Raw genomic sequence first — 21,224 nt, forward strand, 5'->3', positions numbered from 1 at the left:
GTCCAAGCTCTGCTCCCGGGACTGCCCTCGCATCCATGGGGAGGGAGGGGGACCCAAAACCATCTCCTCACCCAGGCTCGGGAGATGCCCATTTCTCTCCCTCTGCCAAAGGAGCCTGTGGGGAGCGGTTCCCGTACAGAGATCCATGGTTACTTAATGACTGTACCCATATCTACTTAAAATTAGTGATTATTAGCCCCCAATAATGCTTCAGTACAGGCAGGTCATATAACTGCTAGTAATGATTTGTGATCGGGAGGCAGCAGCACAACAGAGGCTTGTGTACAAGCATCTGTCCGTCCGTCACCCTGTCACCCAAAGCCAAGGACGAGCTTGGGAAGCCGCACGCTAAACAGCCACGCACGGGCACAGGGGTTTCACATGAAAAAGAGGGAAAGTAACAAAACAAAGCAAGGAATCAAGCAAGCAAGGCAGCCTGTAGGTCTTACAGCAGCAAGGTGAGGGACTAGACACGTAGCTATAGATTTTTTAATTATGTGGAAGCTGGGAGTTGAGCAAATCTCTGCTGTGCCAGAGCTGGGAGACAGGTAATTGCGACATGCTGCCAGACCATCCCTGCCTCCACCCGCTCTGTGTCATCTCGTTAAACGCCAGCGGGAGGGTGGGGTGATCCCTCCATGCAGCAGTGCCTGGCACTGCCATGCCATAACACACTGGAGAAGGTGAGGTACGCCCAGCCCTTGGGGCACCCCCCTGCTTGTATTTACACGCTCTAAGGGCCGTTCTTGCAAGTTTTTGCTCTTCCTCTTGGCCTGCATACCTTGGGAACAGGGTGGGAGGACAAAGGGATACAGCAGGCTCCGGGCACGCTAATCCCTTCGCTGGCATGCAGTTCAACATGCGTTTAAGCTTCCCTCCTGGGTCAGTTTGCTGCGCTGCTCCTGGAAGGTGCTGGTGACACAGCCAGGCTGGTTTGGTGGCACGTCCAGTCTAGGGATACCAGCCTCCCTGGCTTTGCTCCGTGTTGCTCTCACAACGCTGCATGGTATCGTGGCATCACAGGACTGCGGCCGACAGCCCTCTAGCAAAAAAGGTGACGTTCTTGTCCTGGATCTTATACTGGTAGATCTGGACGCGATCCTGCTCCGCCATCAGCTCCAAGGACAATCTCCTAATTATTTTAATCTACAAACGGAAAAGAACAGGAATGTCATCCCTTTGGCTGCCCCAGTCACAGCATCCACACCCCCTGCCCGCCTCTTGCTGGCCTGCAGGGAAGGGGGATCACTGAGAAAAAAAAACATCACCCAGCTGCCTGTAACCAGTCCCTTTGGTGGCAGCCCCTGATGAGAGACCACGCCGTAACCAGGCCCCAGCGACCCGGCTGCTCTCCCAGCCCAGGAGAGATCACTACAAACCAGGCTGAGATCCACCGACAGGATAGTTTGGGGAAGCTTCCCAGGAACTAGATATTTTTCTTTGCTATCATCTTGGGGCGGGAGACAGCCTGCACTGTAGCTGCTGTATAAACCCTTTCCAGCTTCCAGCAATGGGGGAGTCCCCAGGTAGCAGGATGTCCCTGAATATCCCCGCAGAAGTGGAGTCCCAGCCATGCTGCAGAGCAGGCTGGTCCTGGGCCATCTCCCGCGGGGCAGATGGAGCACGTCTCGCCTACCCTTGGGCCTGCAGGCAGTGTTGTATGTGACATTAACACGTGCTGCCTCTCCGTGCTCTCCCGTGCATTACCTGCCCGTGAACGTCCTTGCAGAAGCCGGTCACCAGCCCCTCTACCCACAGGATCAGGTCACTGTGATGACAGAGGGAGTTCACAACCAGTTCGTTTTCCTCGTCTTCTGAATCCTCGTTGCTGTGAACCAGCACCACGATGTTCCCCTGGAACGAGAGCACCAGGCAGCGGTGAACCCCTGGCTGATTCCTAATCTGCTCGGGGTAAGGAAGGGGAGCTTGCACAAATGCCCTGCTAACTAAGCTACTTAGACATCGCCCAGCACAGCAGCTGGTTCTGAGCTACAGTCCACTGGGAAAATAAACAGCAGATACTTATATACATCTCTGAAACAGCTTGCAGTATATATATTGTATATGCATACACACACACATGTATACGTAATATGCAGCCTAAAAATACATCAAGCCTTTGTTACAAGACAGCTGTCTAGTTAAACCAGTCTGTCAGGCCACACAAATAGCAACTCTCTGAATTAATTCAGAACAGCTAAATAAAGACGTGGCCGAACGGCCGCAGTCAGAGCTGTGATGCTCGAACCTTCATAGCTCCCGCAAGAAGCAAAGAGCTCCCCAACACAACACCAGCTCTGTTAAAAATACATCCCAAGAGCCTCTGCCTCAGCCCATGCGGGTCACCAAGGACTTAAAATAACATGAAATTCCCAATCAATTAAAATGTACTTTAAAGCTTCAGAACATCTTAGACAGAAATAGAAACACGTTAGCACGATTTACCGTCTTTTTTAGCTGTTCTGGAAGTAAACATTCTCAGCAAGCAGAACATCCCCTGTCAGCATTTACAGCACAAACACCCTGGCACCACACAAAGTGCAGGATAACAAAACCTGACAACCATCTACTTTACTTCGCACTGAAGCAGAGAGAGAAGTGGCCAGGGCGGGGGACCCTGCAACGTAAATAGCAAAGGATGGATGTGACTGTAACGATTTTTGGCTGCGATGCTCTCACAAGTTAGCACATTGCTGGGGAGATCTTTGTAGAAGTGCTGCGTCGTCACACACCCTCAGAAACCAGCCGGTGCGACACACAGCAACACTGGAGATTGGTGGAAGCAGACTCCTGTGCCCTCCAAGTGGACCTTCATCTCTGTCCCCTGCGAGACTTGTCAGCCCCTCGCTACCTTCATAACCCATTTCCTTCCCCGCCCTCCCACACGCACACAAATGTAGGTGTCAGTAGAGATCTCTGGAGAGCCAGGAGCTCTAAGAAACAATATTCTACACCTCGAATCCCTGCTCACACGTCAGGGACAGAGAGCGCCCTTCTCTGGGCAGCACCTCCTGGGAAACCAGTTGCAAAGGACCCTACGCAGGTACTCCAGGACTAACACAACTCCCTGAGAGTGACCCTAGAGCAATGATTTGAATTTCCTGGACAGCCAAAGCCTTCCAAAACCTCACTGTGCACAGGTGGAAAAAGAAAAGAAAGCCAAGCTTTCCTCCAGAGGCTCTTTTGTACACATAGCGTACAGGACCACTGCATGCAGAAGGAGCAGTACCTTCAGCTGGGAGCACACCGCGACTCTGCAGTAGTGGATGAAGTCCAGCACCGCCACCGGCGTGGCACCCAGGCTGAGCAGGACGCTGAGGTCGTCCACCAGCAGCACAGGGCCCTTCCAGGAGTCATTGCCGGCGGGAGTCAGGGATGTCCGGACAAAGTCAAACAAGGCTTTGAGGTCAGAAGCGCTCTCGCTGGAAGAGAAGAAGAAGGAGGTCTCAAGGGGCTTGGCCCATGCACGCGTTGTTCATCCCTCTCCTTGCCCACTGACCCAACACAGGGAACGCCAGCCTGCGCCATCCCTGCTGTCCCCACTGCTGTGACAGTCACCAGGTCCTACACTTCCCTACAGTCGCAGCTCCTTCACTCGCCTGTGTGCAGTGAAACCCTCGTGCCCTGCTCCAGGGATCACAGAATCATAGAAAGGTTTGGGTGGGAAGGGACCTTTCCAGGTCACCCAGTCCAACCCCCTGCCATGAGCGGGGACATCTTCAACTGGATCAGGTTGCTCAGAGCCCCGTCCAACCTGACCTTGAATGTTTCCAGGGATGGGGCATCTCCCACCTCTCTGGGCAACCTGGGCCAGAGTTTCACCACCCTCGGTGTAAAAAATTTCTTCCTTAGATCTAGTCTAAATCTCCTCTCTTTCAGTTTAAAACCATTCCCCCTTGTCCTATTGCAACAGGCCCCGCTAAAAAGTCTGTCCCCATCTTTCTTGTAAGGTGCTATTGCCAAGTACATTATAGGTCTAGAGAAAATTTATTTCAGCACTCAACAGGTTTGTGTCAAATAAAACTCCATCCGAGCAGTTTTGTTCCTTTTTCTTTATTATTCTGAGTTTTATTCTCATCCAAGAGAACAGTGCTGCTTTAACCATGTTGGCTTTTGTTTTTATCCCCGCTTCACTTTCTCCATGTCCCCAACGATTTGATAGAAAAAATCCACTGAGGGCTGTTAAATTGGAAGATACCACCTCTGGGTCAGGCAGCCTCTGAGCAAGGACGGACATGCACTTGCCCTGTTGCTGTATGCTCCCGGCTCTCCGCTGTTTCAGACTCATGCTGGTGTAAATGGGCCTTTGGTGAGACCCAGGGCAGGCACTGAAACCCCGCAGACCCCCGTCCGGTGGGACCGTGCAGCCCTTCAGGTCCAGGTAAGTGGGTGTTGATGGAGTGCGGCAGGATCAAGCACTGGACAAGCTGGAGAAGTGGGCCCGTGTGAACCTCATGAGGTTCAACAAGGCCAAGTGCAGGGTCCTGCATGTGGTTAGGGGCAACCCCCAGTATTGATACAGGCTGGGGATGAAGGGATTGAGAGCAGCCCTGCGCAGAGGGACTGGGGGGTACTGGTGGACGAAAAGCTGGACATGACCCAGCACTGTGCGCTCGCAGCCCAGAAAGCCAACCGTATCCTGGGTGCATCGCCTGCAGCGTGGCCGGCAGGTCCAGGGAGGGGATTCTGCCCCTCTGCTCCGCTCTGGTGAGACCCCCCCTGCAGTGCTACATCCAGCTCGGGGGTCCTCAGCACAGGAAGGACACGGAGCTGTTGGAGCGGGTCCAGAGGAGGCCACAAAAATGCTCAGAGGGATGGAACACCTCTGCTGTGAGGACAGGCTGAGAGAGCTGGGGCTGTTCAGCCTGGAGAAGAGAAGGCTGCGGGGAGACCTTATTGCGGCCTTCCAGTACTTAAAGGGGGCTTATCAAATCATCAGGGATATGGAGAAAGTGAAGTGGGAATAAAAACAAAAGCCAGCATAGTTAAAGCAGCACTGTTCTCTTGGATGAGAATAAAACTCAGAATAATTAAAAAAAGGACAAAACTGTTTGGATGGAGTTTTATTTGACACAAACCTGTTGAGTGCTGAAATAAATTTTCTCTAGACCTATAACATGCTTGGCAATGAGGATGGGGGCAGAAATTGCCCCAAAATGCTGGGGAAGGGGGACAGAATCCCCCTCTGAGCAGCCGGGAGAGACAGGGCAGGACAAGCACAGCAATGCGCACAGCGCTGGCATTTCCCTTCACTTAGGTGTCCGGGTGTAACGCACAGCTACCGAGTCCTTGGGGCCCGGAGGAAAGCCCAAAGGGAGCCAGGTCTCAGCCGTGGACCTCACTGCTGCTCTCAGTGTTGGCTGCAGTGGCAGGAGACACGAGGAAGAAAAACGCTCTGTGCGGGGAGCCCTGCTGAGCCCCAGCAGAACCACCAACTGGTCAGGTTTACCTTATAAACTGAAGAGGACTGGGCTGTCCTGACTGCTCCTCCTCCTCTCCAAACAAGAGGTCAAGGCAGGACTTGAGGCCTTCCAAGAAGACAAGTTGTCCCCGTTCTTTGGCAGCTGTCAGACTGACTCCCTTGAGAGAGGAAAACATTATGTTGCAGAGCAAACAGCTTTGGAGGAATGGTGCAAACAGAGCGAAGCGGATCGACAGCCCATTTTTATCAAGTCTTATCTAAATGTGCTAATAAAGTCAATGTCTCAGTGACTCCCGCACAGGGGGTGAAACAGGCGGTTCTGTTACACACACTGGTGGACACATTCACTCTCCTGTATTTTGCCAAGAGGAGAAGAAAAAAAAAAAAAAGCACTGTGATTTGGGGCTCAAACATCCTGGAATTGCTCCTGGGAAGACAGCAGCATCGTTGCATGGGAGAAAAACACCTTCTTATCCAGAGGCAGAGAGAGGACGGGTACAGGCTTCTCCAGGCTTCCCCAAGGACCCTGCTGTGAGCAATTCCCTCACCCTCCCTTCTTGGGTGGCGAAAGCCTTTGGTTTTCACTATCTCCAAGTCATCGCTGTGGCAACAATGACTCCCCAGCACAACCCATGCACCTGAGCGAGGCACGGCCCAGATCAGGAGAATGCCGTGGGCTGGGCACCCTGACGCTTGCACAATGCCTGGGACAGAGCAGCGTGGCCAGGGCTCCCACAGGAAGCAGCCTCAGCCCTGACTTGCCTTGGAAGAAGGAGGAGAGACCATGACAAACTGCCTGGGGCCATGACTCAAACTCAAGCAGAGATTTCCAGCTCTCAGCCCTGCTTCACAATGAGGCCGACCTCGAGAGCCACATGCTGGGCACGTCCAGCCCCAATGGAGAAAGCCCTGGCAGAGTTGCAGCAGACATGCAGAAGACCCCAGTTGGAGATCTAGTTTATGAACTCCTGTCTCATCCTCCTTTCTTTCTTCAGCAAGGGTTACTTTCGCCAGCCATTCTATAGCTCCTCAGCTTACTGGTAACTGCATCAGTCCACCTTTCAGGAGAAAATGTAGTACCTGTTACTGACACGATCATACAAAGATATCTCATGCACACTACCTTCAAACCTCAGCCAAACTGTGCATTTCCCAGCAGAAAGAAATGCGAATTTGCTTGGCTCTCCAGTGTGGGTTGCTTCCCACATTTCACAACGGGACTGTAATTTCTCAAAATGGAACCAAGGAGCATTAACGCCAAGATTCACGGTGTCTCGGCAGTGTCTTGGCAACCTGGAAATAGGGCTGTTGTGCAACGCAGCAGATAGGTGGACAAGATGGTGAGATAGATGGTTTACAAAGTTCAGGAAGGTTTAGCTCAATGCAGTATTGCTTGACAGACAGAACTGGTGAGCCAGAGGCCAGGAACCAGAAACAAGGATCCTGAGAAAGCAGTTCCCGTATCCCCCGAGAGAAGACATCCCTTCGGGATGCTGCAAGATTTTGCACCCTCCAAAGAGGGTGGCTGAGCAGGACGGGTCAGGAACAGAGGCAAGTCCTAGGGCAGGAGCAGGAGCCTTTACCTTAAGCCGGGACTGGCTTCTGCCTGAACGCTGGAAGAGGCACACACCAGCAGCACTGGTGCTTTTGACCAGGAACTTTTTAAGCATCACAGAAAATACAGATTTTTACTTATTTCCTAAACAATTGTGCTGGGAGCTGCAGGACACTTGAGCACAGAGTCCGTTTGAGTTGCCCAGCAAGGGGAAGGCTCGTAGCAGCTCTTCCCCCAGGACCTCGAGCACTGAACAGAGCACTGTGCTTGGCACTGTCCCAACACCTTCTTTTTGAAAGACCTTGGAGGTTTTCCAAGCATTTCCCAGTCCTCACGACACCCCGAGAGCCACCGCGCTCTCTCTGCTCACACATGAGAGGGAGATGCAGCAAAGCAATGTGTCCACTTCTGCCTCCCGCTTTCTACCCTCTCTTTTCACCTGCTCAACCTTCCCATTACTCTGACACAAAAATTTAAGTGCCAACATTTCACACCCCCCTTCTCTTCTATTTATTAAAAATAAAAAGATTGTAAAGCCACATCTTAAGCATCTGATCAATGAGACAATCCCTACCAGGGCCCAGTGGCTTTGTGAGCGTAGCATTTCCACACGAGGACCTCCAGAGAGAAGGTCTGGGTAGATAAGGAAGAGGTCCTTTCCGGAAAGATTAACCCTGAGCTCCTGTAAGGCTTATCGGTTGCCACACGTTCAGTGGTAATGAGAGGAAAGACAGATTTCCACTCTTTTCCTCCCAGCTGAAATGCGAGGGGGAGAGATCCATTCATCAGGGCTGCTGCCAGAAAACGCTGTCTACGGCAATTAGAAAACGATGGATCGGGAGCAACGTCTTCCATCATGGCCAGGGGATACAAGCCTCCTTGACTAGCAGAGGCTGCTCTGGGGAAAAGGCCATCTGACACATGCCCACCTCAGATCCAGTTTTTAAATCAGCCCTCAGCTTGCCCTTCTTTTTCCTGGTCTTCCACACGTGCTTCTGGGAAGAAATCGGTCCCACCTGCCACGCAAACTCTGGGAAGGAGAGCCTCAGGCAAGGCACCAGCCAGCACTTTTGGACATACTCCTTTTGTTTTCAAGTACCCTCTCAATAAACAGCATTAACCAACAAGTGTTGCAGCAGACTCTTGCCTCATCTAATCCACATTGTCTCCTCTCTTTTCCCCTTCTCCCAAGCAAGCCAGCAACAGTAATTCCCATGAACAAGACTCTTAGAGAGCATGGGGCCCTTCGCTCTCCCTGCCACATCTCCCACCAGCCCTGAGCCCAGCAGAGGCTGATGTGGGCTGCAGGCAGAGAGATTCAGCTTTTGCAGGTGATATTTGCTCACTAAAACCATGCCAGAAAGCAGGGCAGGAATGGAGCACTAAGGGAAGCCTCTTGGGCAACTGCAAGCACACACCATGGAAAAACTTCTAGCCAAGGACAGAAGAACCTTTATGTGGCAGGCCAGGAGCTGGGAACGGCTGGCAAATACCTGACGCGCCATAAAGGAGGGCTGGGTTGCACGGCAGTCTCACAAACCTCATCCTCTGGTGAATTTTTGGAGTCCACAGGTCTCAGCACTTGCTGAAATGTTTCGCTACAGCAATGGCTAAATTCATTATTAACGTCAGTAATTCAGAAACTGATTTTAACTTTGCTTCAACCGTTTCTTCCTGCACACACAAACTCTCTATACTTCAGATCAGCAAGAAAACAGTGTCCCCTCTTTAAAACACCCACCAGCTTAGTGCTGTTACACCAGGGCCTGCCTGGATGACAGAGAGAAGGGCCACAGCACAAGAAGGCAGCAGGCAGGGGCAGTGCACTTGTGGGTCAGACCAGGAATTCCATCCCCTCCATGCCATGACATTCCTGGGTGGACCCAGCAAGCCCAGTCTCATTTTCCAGCTGGAGAACCAGGTTCTAGAGAGACAGCATTGGATGGAGACCTGGACTCACCCCACTGCAGTCATCTGCCACAGCAAACCTCTGCTTGTCTCCCAGCTAGCAGCCTGCCTGATGTAACCTCTGGAAGCAGCACAGAAAGCATCAGGACAGCTTGGAAACGGTGGGAAAAGTGCTCAAAATGGCCAACGGCACCTGCCTGACTGCCACAGACACTACACACGTCCCTGCTGCAGAGCCACCGTGCTGCAGAGCACCCAAACAGCATGCATTGCCAGCCCTGAAAGCTTTAATTATCTCACAGCACTGCGCTCCATTATCACCGGGAGCACATAGACATTATCTCTGGCAATCTGTCATTTATCGATCAAGCCCAGAAACGCTTCTGAAACAGCAGCTCGGTGTGACTGGGGCTGCGAGCTCCACATCAGAGCACAATTGTTCTCGTCCATCCGGGATGCTGCCAGCCGGGCAGCGTGGCGGCCAACCGGCCTGCCAGCAGTGACATCCCTTCAAACCAGAACCACCGCTCGTCGCTGGCCATTTCATAAGGGAAAGCAAAATATTTGCAGGAAAGAACTAGTAATGGAGCGTGCGAGGCAGCGGTCATTAACTCAAACAGCGAACGCAGCCGTGGTACAAAGTGCGATGATCTGTGATCAGGCAACCGGCCAAGGTCTCTTCTCCAGTACAACTACCTGCAGGGGAGAGCAGAGGTGACCAGGCGATGTCCTGTGGTCTGTGATCTCAGCACTGTGGCAGGGGACAGGGGAGCAGGCAAGAGGGAGACCAAATGGGAACAAAGATGTTTTTCCTTTAAAACAAAACAAACATTGTACAAATGAGGGTGGGAACACCAATCTGGCAAGCTGCCCTGGTGCCGTTAGTCTTGCTACGGCCCAGCACATTCTCTACAAGGTCGTGACAAATAACATTAACTGTCCCTTAAAATTAAGTGCAGATCCTCATGAAAAGAGCGGGATTTGCAGAAAAGGAAAAGCATGAAGCCAGTATTGCAGAGCCAGCACAGGCACAAAAACCCAGGGAAGCTTTTTCCTGCAAGTAAAAATACATCACTGCATTTAGCTAACACATAAGGAACTAGTTCTGGACTGGTAAGACCTGGCAACACTGTGGGGAAGCAGTACGGAAGATAAACATTGCTTCAACTATGTATAAATATTCAGTATATCACCATACATCAGGTGCTACAAGGACCACATCCACAAAACATCACTGTGTAGACTGTATAACACGACCCTGGCTCGAGGACCCTCCCTCCCAGGCCTTGGACCACTCTGTTCCCAGCAGAAACAGGAGTATCACTAAGTTATGAAGCTCTTCCAACTGCAGTCTTTCGTAAGTGCATTATCTTCTGCCAGGAACAATTATGCATGGGAGATTTAACCTGTGGATGGGATAACATAACGCAGGTGGCTGCCCACGGGCCAGATTCTTCCAAGCAGTTCCCGGAGGAACTACAGCGTGACCCCCTGCAACTCTTCCGGCCAACACAGAGAGCCAGGCAGCTGGTCTTGAGCTCACCACCAAGGAAGAGGAGATGGGAAGGGAGCGGCCGGTCATTTGGTGGAGCATGCAGCTCACCTAACTGCAGCATGACACAGCTCAGGGTACTGCCCGAAATCAGGGTTTGCTGCAGCCATGTAAATGACATCCCAGCCGGTCTCCAGTAGAGATCTACAGCAGAAAATTCTTAAGCAAGTCTAAGAGTGGAACTACCCTGCCAAAAACCACCTTTACTGAGCCTGATGTATTCATTAAGGCAAAGAAGGCTTAAAGCAAAGACAGGATCTTATGGAAACTCAGACAGATATAAATAACTGATGTTATGACCTCCAGCTCCTCAGAGCTTAGGAAGAATTCACAACAACCGACCACACCAGCACCTGTGAAGTTATAATGTAAGACTGACTCAGACTTGAAACCAACGGGACAGGGACAGCTCACCGCTGCGGGCAAATGTAATCGCTTCTCTGAACTCCCCTGGGCAAACTGTGCTGTTCTTCTTATCACCTCCCTTCACGTCAGTAACCTTTCTGTTGAAGCATCAGACAGCAAATCATTTCGATTTGCATTGCACGTGTGCTCCAGCTAATCCTCATGTTCTCTGCCTTCTCAGACTCCCCCACGAGGGAGATGACAACAGCACCTATTAAAAGCACAGGCACAAGCTGCGCACCGGGAAATTTCACCACATTAGGAAACACACCAACAAACACGATTCTGCTTTTAGAGCGGGCAAGGATCCCACATGTAACAGCTGAATGTCCTACCTACACCGGTTGCCATGCCCCATTTCCTGTCCCACTTAGCAAGTTCCGCCCAAGATTTCCTCCTCTCCACAACACGAAGGCCAGAACTATTCAGTGCTCACAGAGGCTGGTTTGCTCAGCAGTGGGAAATTTGCTCTGCAGGGGAATCGCCTGTTGAGTATCTGACAGAGTTAAAGCTCCACATGGAAATGCTTCATTTGCTCAGTCCATTTTATTTAACTTAGGTCTGAGCTCTCAGACCACTGATCTCCTTTTAAAAGGTAAAAACTGAGTACTAAATAAAATACAGTTGTTCAGCAAGCACTGAAACTCAACCCACATTCACAGTGGGGAATACACAGTTATTGCAATACCTGATTCTTCAACACCTGAAAGTCTTTGTAAGAAGCAGCAGCACTGCTGGGATTTCCAGCAGAACCAGAGGGAGGACCAACACAAGCCCTCATCCCTTCGGCCCTGGGAGGTCACCTGGACTTCAACAACCAAGAGATGCGGTTTAAAGCCAGAGCTCAGACTGATTTGCTGACACTGGGAATGACCCTGCCTACTTTGTTTCTCTGTTTCCTCGTTTCAAGGTACACATAATCCTTGCCTGACTCACCACGGGAAGGAAATCCACGAGAACAGACTCAGCGCTTGTGGCTCCTCTCGACGCCTCAAACTGATGGCTTGGCCCAGAGGCCAAAAGAGGCATACAGGTGTCCTTCTGAATCTACAGACGGTTCAACCCAAAGCACTTCATCACAACATAACCATAGGACAGAAGACAAAGTCACCTCAGGACCTCCTGTGCCAAACAGCCAGTGCATCCTGCAGGTGTACAGAGAGCCCATAGGGACACAGGCACCACAGGACTTTTCTCCCCAGAGCACTAATGAAACTACATCTACCAGTCTGGGCCTGTCTGGGGAATGCTGATCTCCAGAAAACATTTCTAAGCACAAAGAAAGCAAGCAGCCGTTCAGCTCTTTGCCCTCTCCAGGGCAGAGCCCGGTGGGGCCCTTGCAGTGAGCCTCGTAGCCAGGTTTTTGCCCTGTATCACATCCCTTCTCCAGCAAGAAGTGCTCTCCATCCCCTGCCGCAGGAGCACCAATCCTGACTGTCCCTGTCAAGATCTGGAAACATGTGCTCACATGCAATTCCTGTTCCCCGTTCTCATTCCTTTCCACCCAACAGAAACTACCTGGACCTGTAATTGTTAACCTACACCGAGAGACTTACCAGCTTCTGTGCTACGATGTTATAGTGACTGAAGGACTGGAGCAGGGCCACAAAGCAAACCTTACAGCCAGCTGAGTGAGAAGACAAAAAGACACATTATTATTTCAATTTTGCAAGCTGCCATTATCAAAGCACATAAATCACAGCAGCCAGGCTACAAATCTGTCCGGAAAGGCCTTGAAGTGAGACAGGTCTAGGCAGCCGCTCACTTGTTCGCAGCTGGGCTTTCAATTTTCACCTTTCTATAGGATTTCCACATTAGGGAAAAATGTTGTCCGCTTAAAAAGAAAGGGAAAGAACAAGAAAAAGATGACATAAAAAAAGTAGGAGGCCCCTTTTCTGTCTCATGCCACCCTGCCCTGGGATCTCCTGGCACTGTTTGCTGGTACTACTGCAAGGAGGCCAACGGCCGACCGTGACACAAACTACTGAAACCACTGACGTGCCAAAAATCCCCGTTTTGGCTCTCAAAGGGCAAGTGACCTTGACTGGAAAAACACACACAGCAAGCAATTTTGACAAAAACACCTCGCTGAAATGTGATTTTGGAAAACCCAGCATGTGACAACCTGGTCTCACGGTTTGGGTATGAACAAAATCAGTGTATTCATTTCTCCCTGCCAGAGAGCAGGACATGGATTTCAAGTGGAACAAGTCAGTGGCCCCAGCTGAGCCTTCACTGACTCCTCGGGAGCTCCCAAAGGTTTTGAGCACCAAGCGGGTACTTGGACAACATGGGGGTGCTACAGACACAGAGTACACCGGCACCCAGGTCCCGCGGTGGACGTGCAAGGGTGACAGCAAGCACACCTGCCTTGAGATGCAATCATAATCCCACAGGGCTTCCTAACCACAAGGGACGGTGAGACTTTTCCCAGGCAGACAGGCAGCTCCAGGCAGGAACTCCCAGGACAGTGCTGCAGGTCAGCACGTTAGCAGAGCCGTGCGGGGACTCGGGCAGAGCCCCGCCACCTGCACAGCACTCTGAGCTAAGTTTCAAGTCTGATAGGTATCAGATTTGCTGGGCTGGCTGCTTTGCCAGCAGAAAGGCTGGAGGAGCCCACGAGTCCAGCGCCCGCTCTGCAGTGGGTGGTAGGTTACTCACAGGTTAAACTGTTAGGAGAAAAGCAATTAGGCAACTTGCCAGGCTCTTTGTTTGTTTCTTTACTCACTAGTAGCTTATCTATTTGTTAGGTGCTCCTGATATTTCTAATTACATTATAAACCACCTAGCTAGTGAAGAAATTAGTCAACACCTCACTGACAGACGCCCATGTGATTTACAACGTTCACTGCACAAATGATGAAACAAGGTGCACAGACATTACGGGATGTACCTTGCTCCCAAGAGCAAGTCCCAAGAACAAGTCAGGACTGGGATCCATAAATCCTGACCCCAAAGCTTTGCGCTAATCCGAGGATGCCTCATGCTCTGCAAAACCAGCTTCTGCTCACACAGAAACACTTTACGCTGAAGGAACCTCCAAGGAGCAGGCAAAGGCAAACCCTTGCCTTGGAGAGTCCTGCTGCTGACATACCTCTGAGGTAGAAGGAGAGGAAATGGTGCACCAGGAAGCTGCCATCTGTTCTGGTGTCTCGCAGCAGCGTGAATTTACCCTGAAAAAGAAGCAGCAAAATAACTTAACAGAGAAAGATGACGGCACACACTGCTCCTGGTTCCATCTTGGTAGACAAGACATCTGCTCAGGCTAGGGGAAACACTGCAGGTATTAGTCAGAGAAAGAAGTGGACAAGCAGCACTCCAGCCACCCGTCTGTTTACAAAGGGATGCCAGCGCTTCCTCCGGGCACAGCCCATGGGGACACATCAGAAGATGTCGAGTTCACTGCTTACTGAAAGACGTGCCCACCAGCTAAAAGCCCTTGCGCTAGACTGAGACCCCAGCTGGGCCCCCATGCTGTGCCCACCAAGAGCCGCCTCCTCACATGGAAACACCCGGCTGCTGCAGAGGACACCGACAAGCACCACTGCGCTTTCCAGTGCCGGCACATCCAGAGCACAGAGGTATTCGTCCTGGACGCCATCATCATGGGTGGCTGTGAGCAATTTCCACCTCCCAGCTTTGTCCCCCTCTCCTCCAATTCACAGGCATCTTCTTTCTACTCCAAGTGACACAGATGGCAGGGGGACAACAGCCACCCACTCTGTTCCCAGTCCTTTCTCCCACTGCCATGGCCAGCATCGCCTGTGCGCTTAAAATGGCAGCCCTGCTACAGCTGCTGCTACTCCTGTCCCCAAACAGCCCTCCCTGCCCCCTGTTCCTGTTACCTCAAACATGACACGTTGAGAGCAGAAAACCTTATAATCAAAATATGTGTACTGGAGTAGAGCTTTCTGCACAAAGTATATACCTTGTTTTGATCACGCAGGAAATTAATTCCGTTCATCAGTGCATGCTTGTTATCAGTACCAGCCTCATCAAGGCATTTGTTTCCATTAAAACCTTAGTCAAGATGTTTCTTTAATCAATACAAATCATAGAAGGGCTGTTTTTAATCACAAAGAACTTATCAATGCATTTTTTTCAATCTATTAGAAGAAAAAAAAAGCGCCCTTTGCAGCAACAAGCAATCTACCCATAGGCAATTCACAAGCCATCTATCAGAGTTAACTCCCCGATGCCTAAAATGTGTTCTAAAGCGGTGCTAATGGAACGGCAAATATTGAACACGTCTGCAGCGAATGCAAGACAGAAGCCAGGGTACAGAAGTGCTGCTCTGCCTCAGCCAGAGAAAGCTCTTTCCCACCCAAAAAAATGGTTATGCCTCTGTGGCCACTACAGCAACAGGAGGCACCACCTTGGTGAGCATCTCATTGAGATGTATCCTGCATGGCAAAGCCTGGAGGAGCTCTGGGTTCAAACAGCACAAGCTCAAACGTTCAGCACTTTATCTTCTGCACGACTCCATCCCCTTCAACCCCCCTCTTCCCCGCAACGGCCCCCTGCAACAGCAGGCTGAATGCCACCCGAGTCCCCTCCCTTGCCTGCCAGCTCTCAAACGGCTCTCTCCTTTGCTCACACATAGGCTGTGCAGAACACGGCAGGATGTTATCATCCAGAGCATACATTACTTCGCTTTTTCAAACCTTCCAGTTACCAACTCTTCAATCCTGCCAACCCTCGCTTCGCTGTCACACTGCAGCTCCTTAGATAGCACTCAAAACTCTTCATTTCTGACACTTAGATGCCCAGCTAGCCAGGGGTGGAAATGTCCAAACAGTGCATCTCCAGAGGCAGCAGCTGCACCAAAGCACAGCTGGTGGAAGGAAGGAAGGCAACAGCTCTGGAAACTCCAGCATCCTGCTTGTGGCCACAGAACTGCCCCAAAGCCTTTACCAACTCCAGAGCACAGGACACAAATATAGGAATCGGGGTTCTAGCACTCATGTCAACACAAGGAGGAAGGCATGCAAAGCCAGCAGGAATCTGCAAGGCTTTCCAAGGTCTGCAGACCCCTGTGGTGACGCTGTCTTCATGCAGGTCCATGCACCTCTTGCATCCATCCCCACAGATAACATATATCAAATTGTTTAACAGTTGGCTGGAAGAAACCAGGTCCCTGGAGGTCCTGAGGTTGGGTGGCTTGTCCTTGCTGCCAGACAAGAGGAATTCTCCTGCTGAGGAGCAGGTTAAGTCCTGGCCCCACCACCAGGACCTTGTTTGCCGGCATGCAGAAACCCCATGGCCCCCAATTTGCCACCACAGATGCACAGTCTGATTCTCTTCCCGCTTCTGCACATCCTTCTCCTGCCCAGAAAGACGCTGCTGGGGATGAAGCACTTCCAAAGGCAAGGCCTTCTTGTAGCACCTTCTCCATCCGCCTGCCCCAGCCCATTCCCTCCACACTCTGCTTTCACACTCTTTCCACCTGCAGGCTACAAGGCAGAAGCTGCAGCTGCTTGTTAGAAACTGCCAAAATCCCTTGGCAGGGCAGCAGCGGGTGTCACAAGCATTCAGCAGTGACATGTCAGATACACCCACACAGACGGCAGCTTCATCCACCTACCAGCCCTGCAGTGAAGGCATTTGTCAGCACTTTGAAAATGGCACAAACCAACCGTGGAGATGCAGAAATCGGGACGGCAGAGATGGGAAGAAGGGATTTGCAAAGGGCTGATGATTTTTAAGCACAGCGGGACACCGACTTCCAGCCAGCCTTGGCCAGATATCTCAGCACACCCCAAGGACCGTGTCTCCCAAGGGGGAGAGCCTGGCTCCAGACTGCACGGCTCTGCGCAGCGATCGGTGGCACAGAGGTGCAGAGAGGGACTTGCAAAACAAGCATACTCATCATTTCCCACTGGGTTAGTCCACATCGCAGTGTATTAACTCAATCTTCCACCTTCGGCATCAGGGAACACCGCTCGTTCTGCAGCCAGCCATACACTGGTGCTACACTACTGCCAGACACCTCGACAAGGAGGAATCTGGAGTTTGCGGCGGGAAGTCCAAGTCCCTGGCTGATGGGAGAGGAAGAGCCGACACAAATCCGAGGCAATTCCTCACGCAGAGGAGCCTTCGGTTCAGCTCCTCTGTCGGGTCCTGCCTGGGCTGTCAAGCCAAAACTCAGGATCTTCAGGTCAAATCTCCTTTTGGTTTTGCTCTGCAGAATTTCCTACCTACATCAAGCCCCGTTTCACAGGGCTGCAGTGTCAGACCACAGTATGGTTTGCCCATGGTTCTTCCCCATGACCTCACTCAATCGCCCCGATTTCCCTGTCCTGTTAGGCCCCCAGGCAGCACCCCGAAAGGTGAGCCCCCTGCCTCCGAAACCAGGCTTGCGGCTGACAGCATCCCCGCTTGTCCCATGGCTCCACCATCAAACCCACCATAGAGCACAGGGGTCCGCTCTGCCAACACTCCAACTCCACCAAGGGCTCCTCCCTTAGCATTTCACGTGCGTTAAAAACCCAATCATCAACCCACAAGAACTTGGGAATTTACACAGCCTCAGCTTATCAAAAAATCATGGAAAGGTTTGGGTTGGAAGGGACCTTTCCAGGTCATCCAGTCCGACCCCCTGCCATGAGCAGGGACATCTCCAACTGGATCAGGTTGCTCAGAGCCCCGTCCAACCTGACCTTGAATGTTTCCAGGGATGGGGCATCTCCCACCTCTCTGGGCAACCTGGGCCAGTGTTTCACCACCCTTATTGTAGAAAATTTCCTTATATCTAGTCTGAATCTACCCTCTTTTACTTTAAAACCCTTGTTCTTTTTTTTTTTTTTACTCAATTATCCCCTGTCCTATTGCAACAGGCCCTGCAAAAAAATCTGTCCCCATCTTTCTTACCCGCCCCCTTTAAGTACTGGCAGGCTGCTATAAGGTCTCCCCACAGCCTTCTCTTCTCCAGGCTGAACAACCCCAACTCTCTCAGCCTGTCCTCACAGCAGAGGTGTTCCACCCCTCTGAGCATTTTTGTGGCCTCCTCTGGACCCGCTCCAACAGCTCCGTGTTCTTTCCCATGCTGAGGACCCCCGAGCTGGACGCAGTACTGCAGGGGGGGTCTCACCAGAGCGGAGCAGAGGGGCAGAATCCCCTCCCTGGACCTGCTGGCCACGCTGCGGGCGATGCACCCAGGATACGGTTGGCTTTCTGGGCTGCGAGCGCACATCACCAGCTCATGACTTCAGTCTATCCTTTACAGAGAGCGACACCGCTACCACCAAGCCTTAGCCAACAACCTCTACCAGGTTTGCTTCAAGCCTCCAGGGCCTGACCTCTATCCAGCGGCGCTCCCTCGGCCTTTCCCCAGTGTTTCTTCCCCAGCAGACCAGCCCTGCCCGGCTCTGGGCAGGCTGACAAGGAATTACCTCACTGGCGTTTTCCAGCCCTGGGAGAAAGCTGCCCTACTCACACCGTAAGCTCTGTAAGGAGAGAAGGGGCGAAACTCAGACTTACAAAATAAATCATCACCCCAAATATACCTTTGTTATCTAAGCTGGTATCTATCAGGAAAAACATGGGAGTAATGTGTAACACACACATATTTTATTAACTTTTTACCTGAAGCGCTTCACGGCTCTTATACAGGATGAGGGTGTTCCGTTACGGCGTGATTTCATCAGCACAAGAACTGCACGGATGAACTAAATTAATTTAGTGGCCTAAAGGAAGAGAAACCTCTAGAATACACCACAGGGCCCGGAGGAGCGCTGGGTAGCGGGTTTTACCCCCAATTTTGCTGTTATTCACGCGACCCCGCACAGACACGCCAGGGGCCGGGGGTGGCGGGGACAGGGCCCGGCCCCTCCGCAGAGGCGGATACCGGAGCCACGGCCGTGAGGGGCGGCAGGAAGCCAAGGCCGGGCGAAGGAAAGGGCCCGGAGAACGTTAACCGCCCCGGGAGAGGCGGAGGCCGCCGCCATCGCCTCAGGAGGCCCCGCCCCTCCCAGCATGCACCGCGCGGCTCCCGGCGGGCAGCGCTGCCGGGCCTACAGCTCCCAGCAGGCCCCGCGCAGGCGCTCACCGCCGCCGCGGCGGCCCCGCTCCCTCCCTCCCTCCCGGCCGCCCTCTCACCGTCTCCGGCCGCTGCGGGGAGGCGTCCAGCAGCTCGTTCAGCTCCGCGAACATGGCGGGCGGCCGCCGCGGAGGTGGCCCGGAGGTTTCCGGGTGGGGAGAGGCGGTGCGGCCCCGCGCATGCGCCGAGCGGAGCCGAACGGCGCCGCCTGCTGGAGGGGCGGGGGAGGTCGCCTCAGCCCGCCCTTCCCCGCTTCCCTCAGGGGCCCGGCGGGGCCTTGCGGTCGCCCGGGCTCGCCCTGCCCTAGCCCGTGCCCCGGGACGGGTCCCGGACGTCTCTGGAGACGTCTGCCCCGCCGCCCCGGGCAGTCGGTGCCGCTGCGGCTAGGCCTCCCCCGCCGGCCATGCTCCCCCTCAGGCAGCCCGGGGGGTGAGCAGCGTCGCCGGTCACCCTCACCCTGGTGCCTGCCAAGGCCCCCAGGGCCTCCTCTGCCGGGGGGGGCTTCGGCTGGGCGGCCCCCAGCCCCTCCCAGTGCTTTGGGGTCATCCTGCTCTTGAAGGCTCTGCAGAGGGATCTGGACAGGCTGGATCCATGGGCCGAGGCCAGCTGTACGAGGTTCAACAAGGCTCAGTGCCGGGTCCTGCACTTGGGTCACAACAACCCCATGCAACGCTACAGGCTTGGGGAAGAGTGGCTGGGAAGCTGCCCAGCGGAAAAGGACCTGGGAGTGTTGGTCGACAGCCGCCTGAATATGAGCCAGCAGTGTGCCCAGGTGGCCAAGAAGGCCAACAGCATCCTGGCTTGTATCAGCAATAGCGTGGCCAGCAGGAGCAGGGCAGTGATCGTGTCCCCATACTCGGCACTGGTGAGGCCGCACCTCGAATGCTGGGTTCAGTGTTGGGCCCCTCACCACAAGAGAGACATTGAGGGGCTGGAGCGTGTCTAGAGAAGGGCAACGGAGCTGGGGAAGGGTCTGGAGCACAAGGCTGATGGGGAGCGGCTGAGGGACCTGGGGTTGTTGAGCCTGGAGAAAAGGAGGCTGAGGGGAGACCTCATAGCTCTCTACAACTGTCTGAAAGGAGGCTGTAGAGAGGTGGGGTTGGTCTCTTCTCCCAACTAACAATTGACAGGACGAGAGGAAATGGCCTCAAGTTGCGTCAGGAGAGGTTCAGATTGGAGATTAGGAAAAATTTCTTTACTGAAAGGGTGGTCAAGCATTGGACCAGGCTGCCCAGAGAGGCGGTGGAGTCACCATCCCTGGAGGATTTCAAAAAACATGTAGACGTGGCACTTCAGGACATGGTTTAGTAGGCATGGAAGTGTTGGGTTGACGGCTGGACTAGATGATCCTAGAGGTCTTTTCCAACCTTAATGATTCTATGATTCTATGCTGCAGGACTTGGCCTTTCTCGTGATTGAGCTCCATGAGGATCCTGTCAGCCCATCTCTCCAGCCTGCCCAGGGCTCCTGGGTGGCAGCACGACCCTCCATCCCGATCGTTAATGAAGATGATAAATGGGACTGGATCCCAGTACCAACCACCAGTGACCAGCCTCCAGCTGGACTTGGTGGCACTGGTCACCGCCCTGGTCCCCAGCCCAGAGCTGCCCCCCAACTCCCCTTTGCCAGCTGTGGGTCCCTGGGTTTATATGGCAGATACAATATGCCACGGGACAGTGGGATATTTGGGAGGGGTCTATTATTCCCTTAATATTTCCTGTTACGTTATTAGCACATTTGAGTGCTGCTGAGCGTTAATTTGGCACTCGCAAAGAACGAGCCGCAGCGGTTCCCAGCTAGCAGCTGAGTAGTAACAGCAAATTGACAGCCTGTAACCACGAAAATCCACAGCACTGGGTTTTCCCATGTGCCCAAATGTGCATTTTTTTGGCACTGAATTCAACTTCCCATTTCATTACCCCATCTAAGCTTTTGTAACCTCTGATTTTCATAATGTAGACGAGGATTGCTCGGCTGAGAGGAGACGTGCTGGAGCCCTGAATGTGCCTAGGGGCCTGGCGAGAAGATGCACCAGCCTTGCACTCTCTCGTCCGCTGTGAGCGTTAGGGGGCATCAAACGATGCTAATAAATATCAAGCATCGAGCAAGACAGAGGAGATGCCTGCATAGTTTAGCGTGGGGCTCTTCAGAACCAGAAATTATCACTACTGAGGGTTTCTCTGGGTTTAGGAGGGTGAATCAATGGGAGAAGGGGACAAGTCCGTAGGAGAGAGATCTCCTGAGGGGCACCACCGGCTCGGGAAGTCCCTGAGCTGCAAATTACTGGGGCCTGGGAGAAGAGCTGTGGGAACACACGCAGTGCTTGCCTTGGGCTCGATCTTCC

The 21,224-nt window shown here is 52.8% G+C and overlaps 1 protein-coding gene across 4 annotated transcripts; it reads right to left on the reverse strand.

Annotated features, from left to right (window-relative positions):
• Positions 1 to 346: 346 nt before the first annotated feature.
• Positions 347 to 19,092, reverse strand: ELP6 (elongator acetyltransferase complex subunit 6). 4 transcript variants are annotated; one of them, XM_072854921.1, is made up of 8 exons: positions 18,940 to 19,054; positions 18,427 to 18,496; positions 18,234 to 18,287; positions 13,937 to 14,015; positions 5,450 to 5,580; positions 3,230 to 3,422; positions 1,708 to 1,854; positions 347 to 1,146 (listed from the first exon to the last, which is right to left on the reverse strand). In XM_072854921.1, the coding sequence occupies exons 2-8, from the start codon at positions 18,483 to 18,485 to the stop codon at positions 1,018 to 1,020; spliced, it is 792 nt and encodes a 263-aa protein (XP_072711022.1). In that variant the 5' UTR covers positions 18,486 to 18,496; positions 18,940 to 19,054; the 3' UTR covers positions 347 to 1,017. The 4 variants fall into 4 exon arrangements, with proteins under 4 accessions (XP_072711022.1, XP_072711023.1, XP_072711020.1 ...); XM_072854922.1 differs by lacking the exon at positions 18,234 to 18,287 and having other exon boundaries at positions 357 to 1,146; XM_072854919.1 differs by lacking the exons at positions 18,234 to 18,287; positions 18,427 to 18,496 and adding an exon at positions 12,399 to 12,469 and having other exon boundaries at positions 377 to 1,146; positions 18,940 to 19,092.
• Between the last annotated feature and the right edge of the window lie 2,132 nt (positions 19,093 to 21,224).

Source organism: Ciconia boyciana, chromosome 2 (assembly GCF_034638445.1).
Source record: "Ciconia boyciana chromosome 2, ASM3463844v1, whole genome shotgun sequence".
NCBI classification, from domain to species: Eukaryota; Metazoa; Chordata; class Aves; order Ciconiiformes; family Ciconiidae; genus Ciconia; species Ciconia boyciana.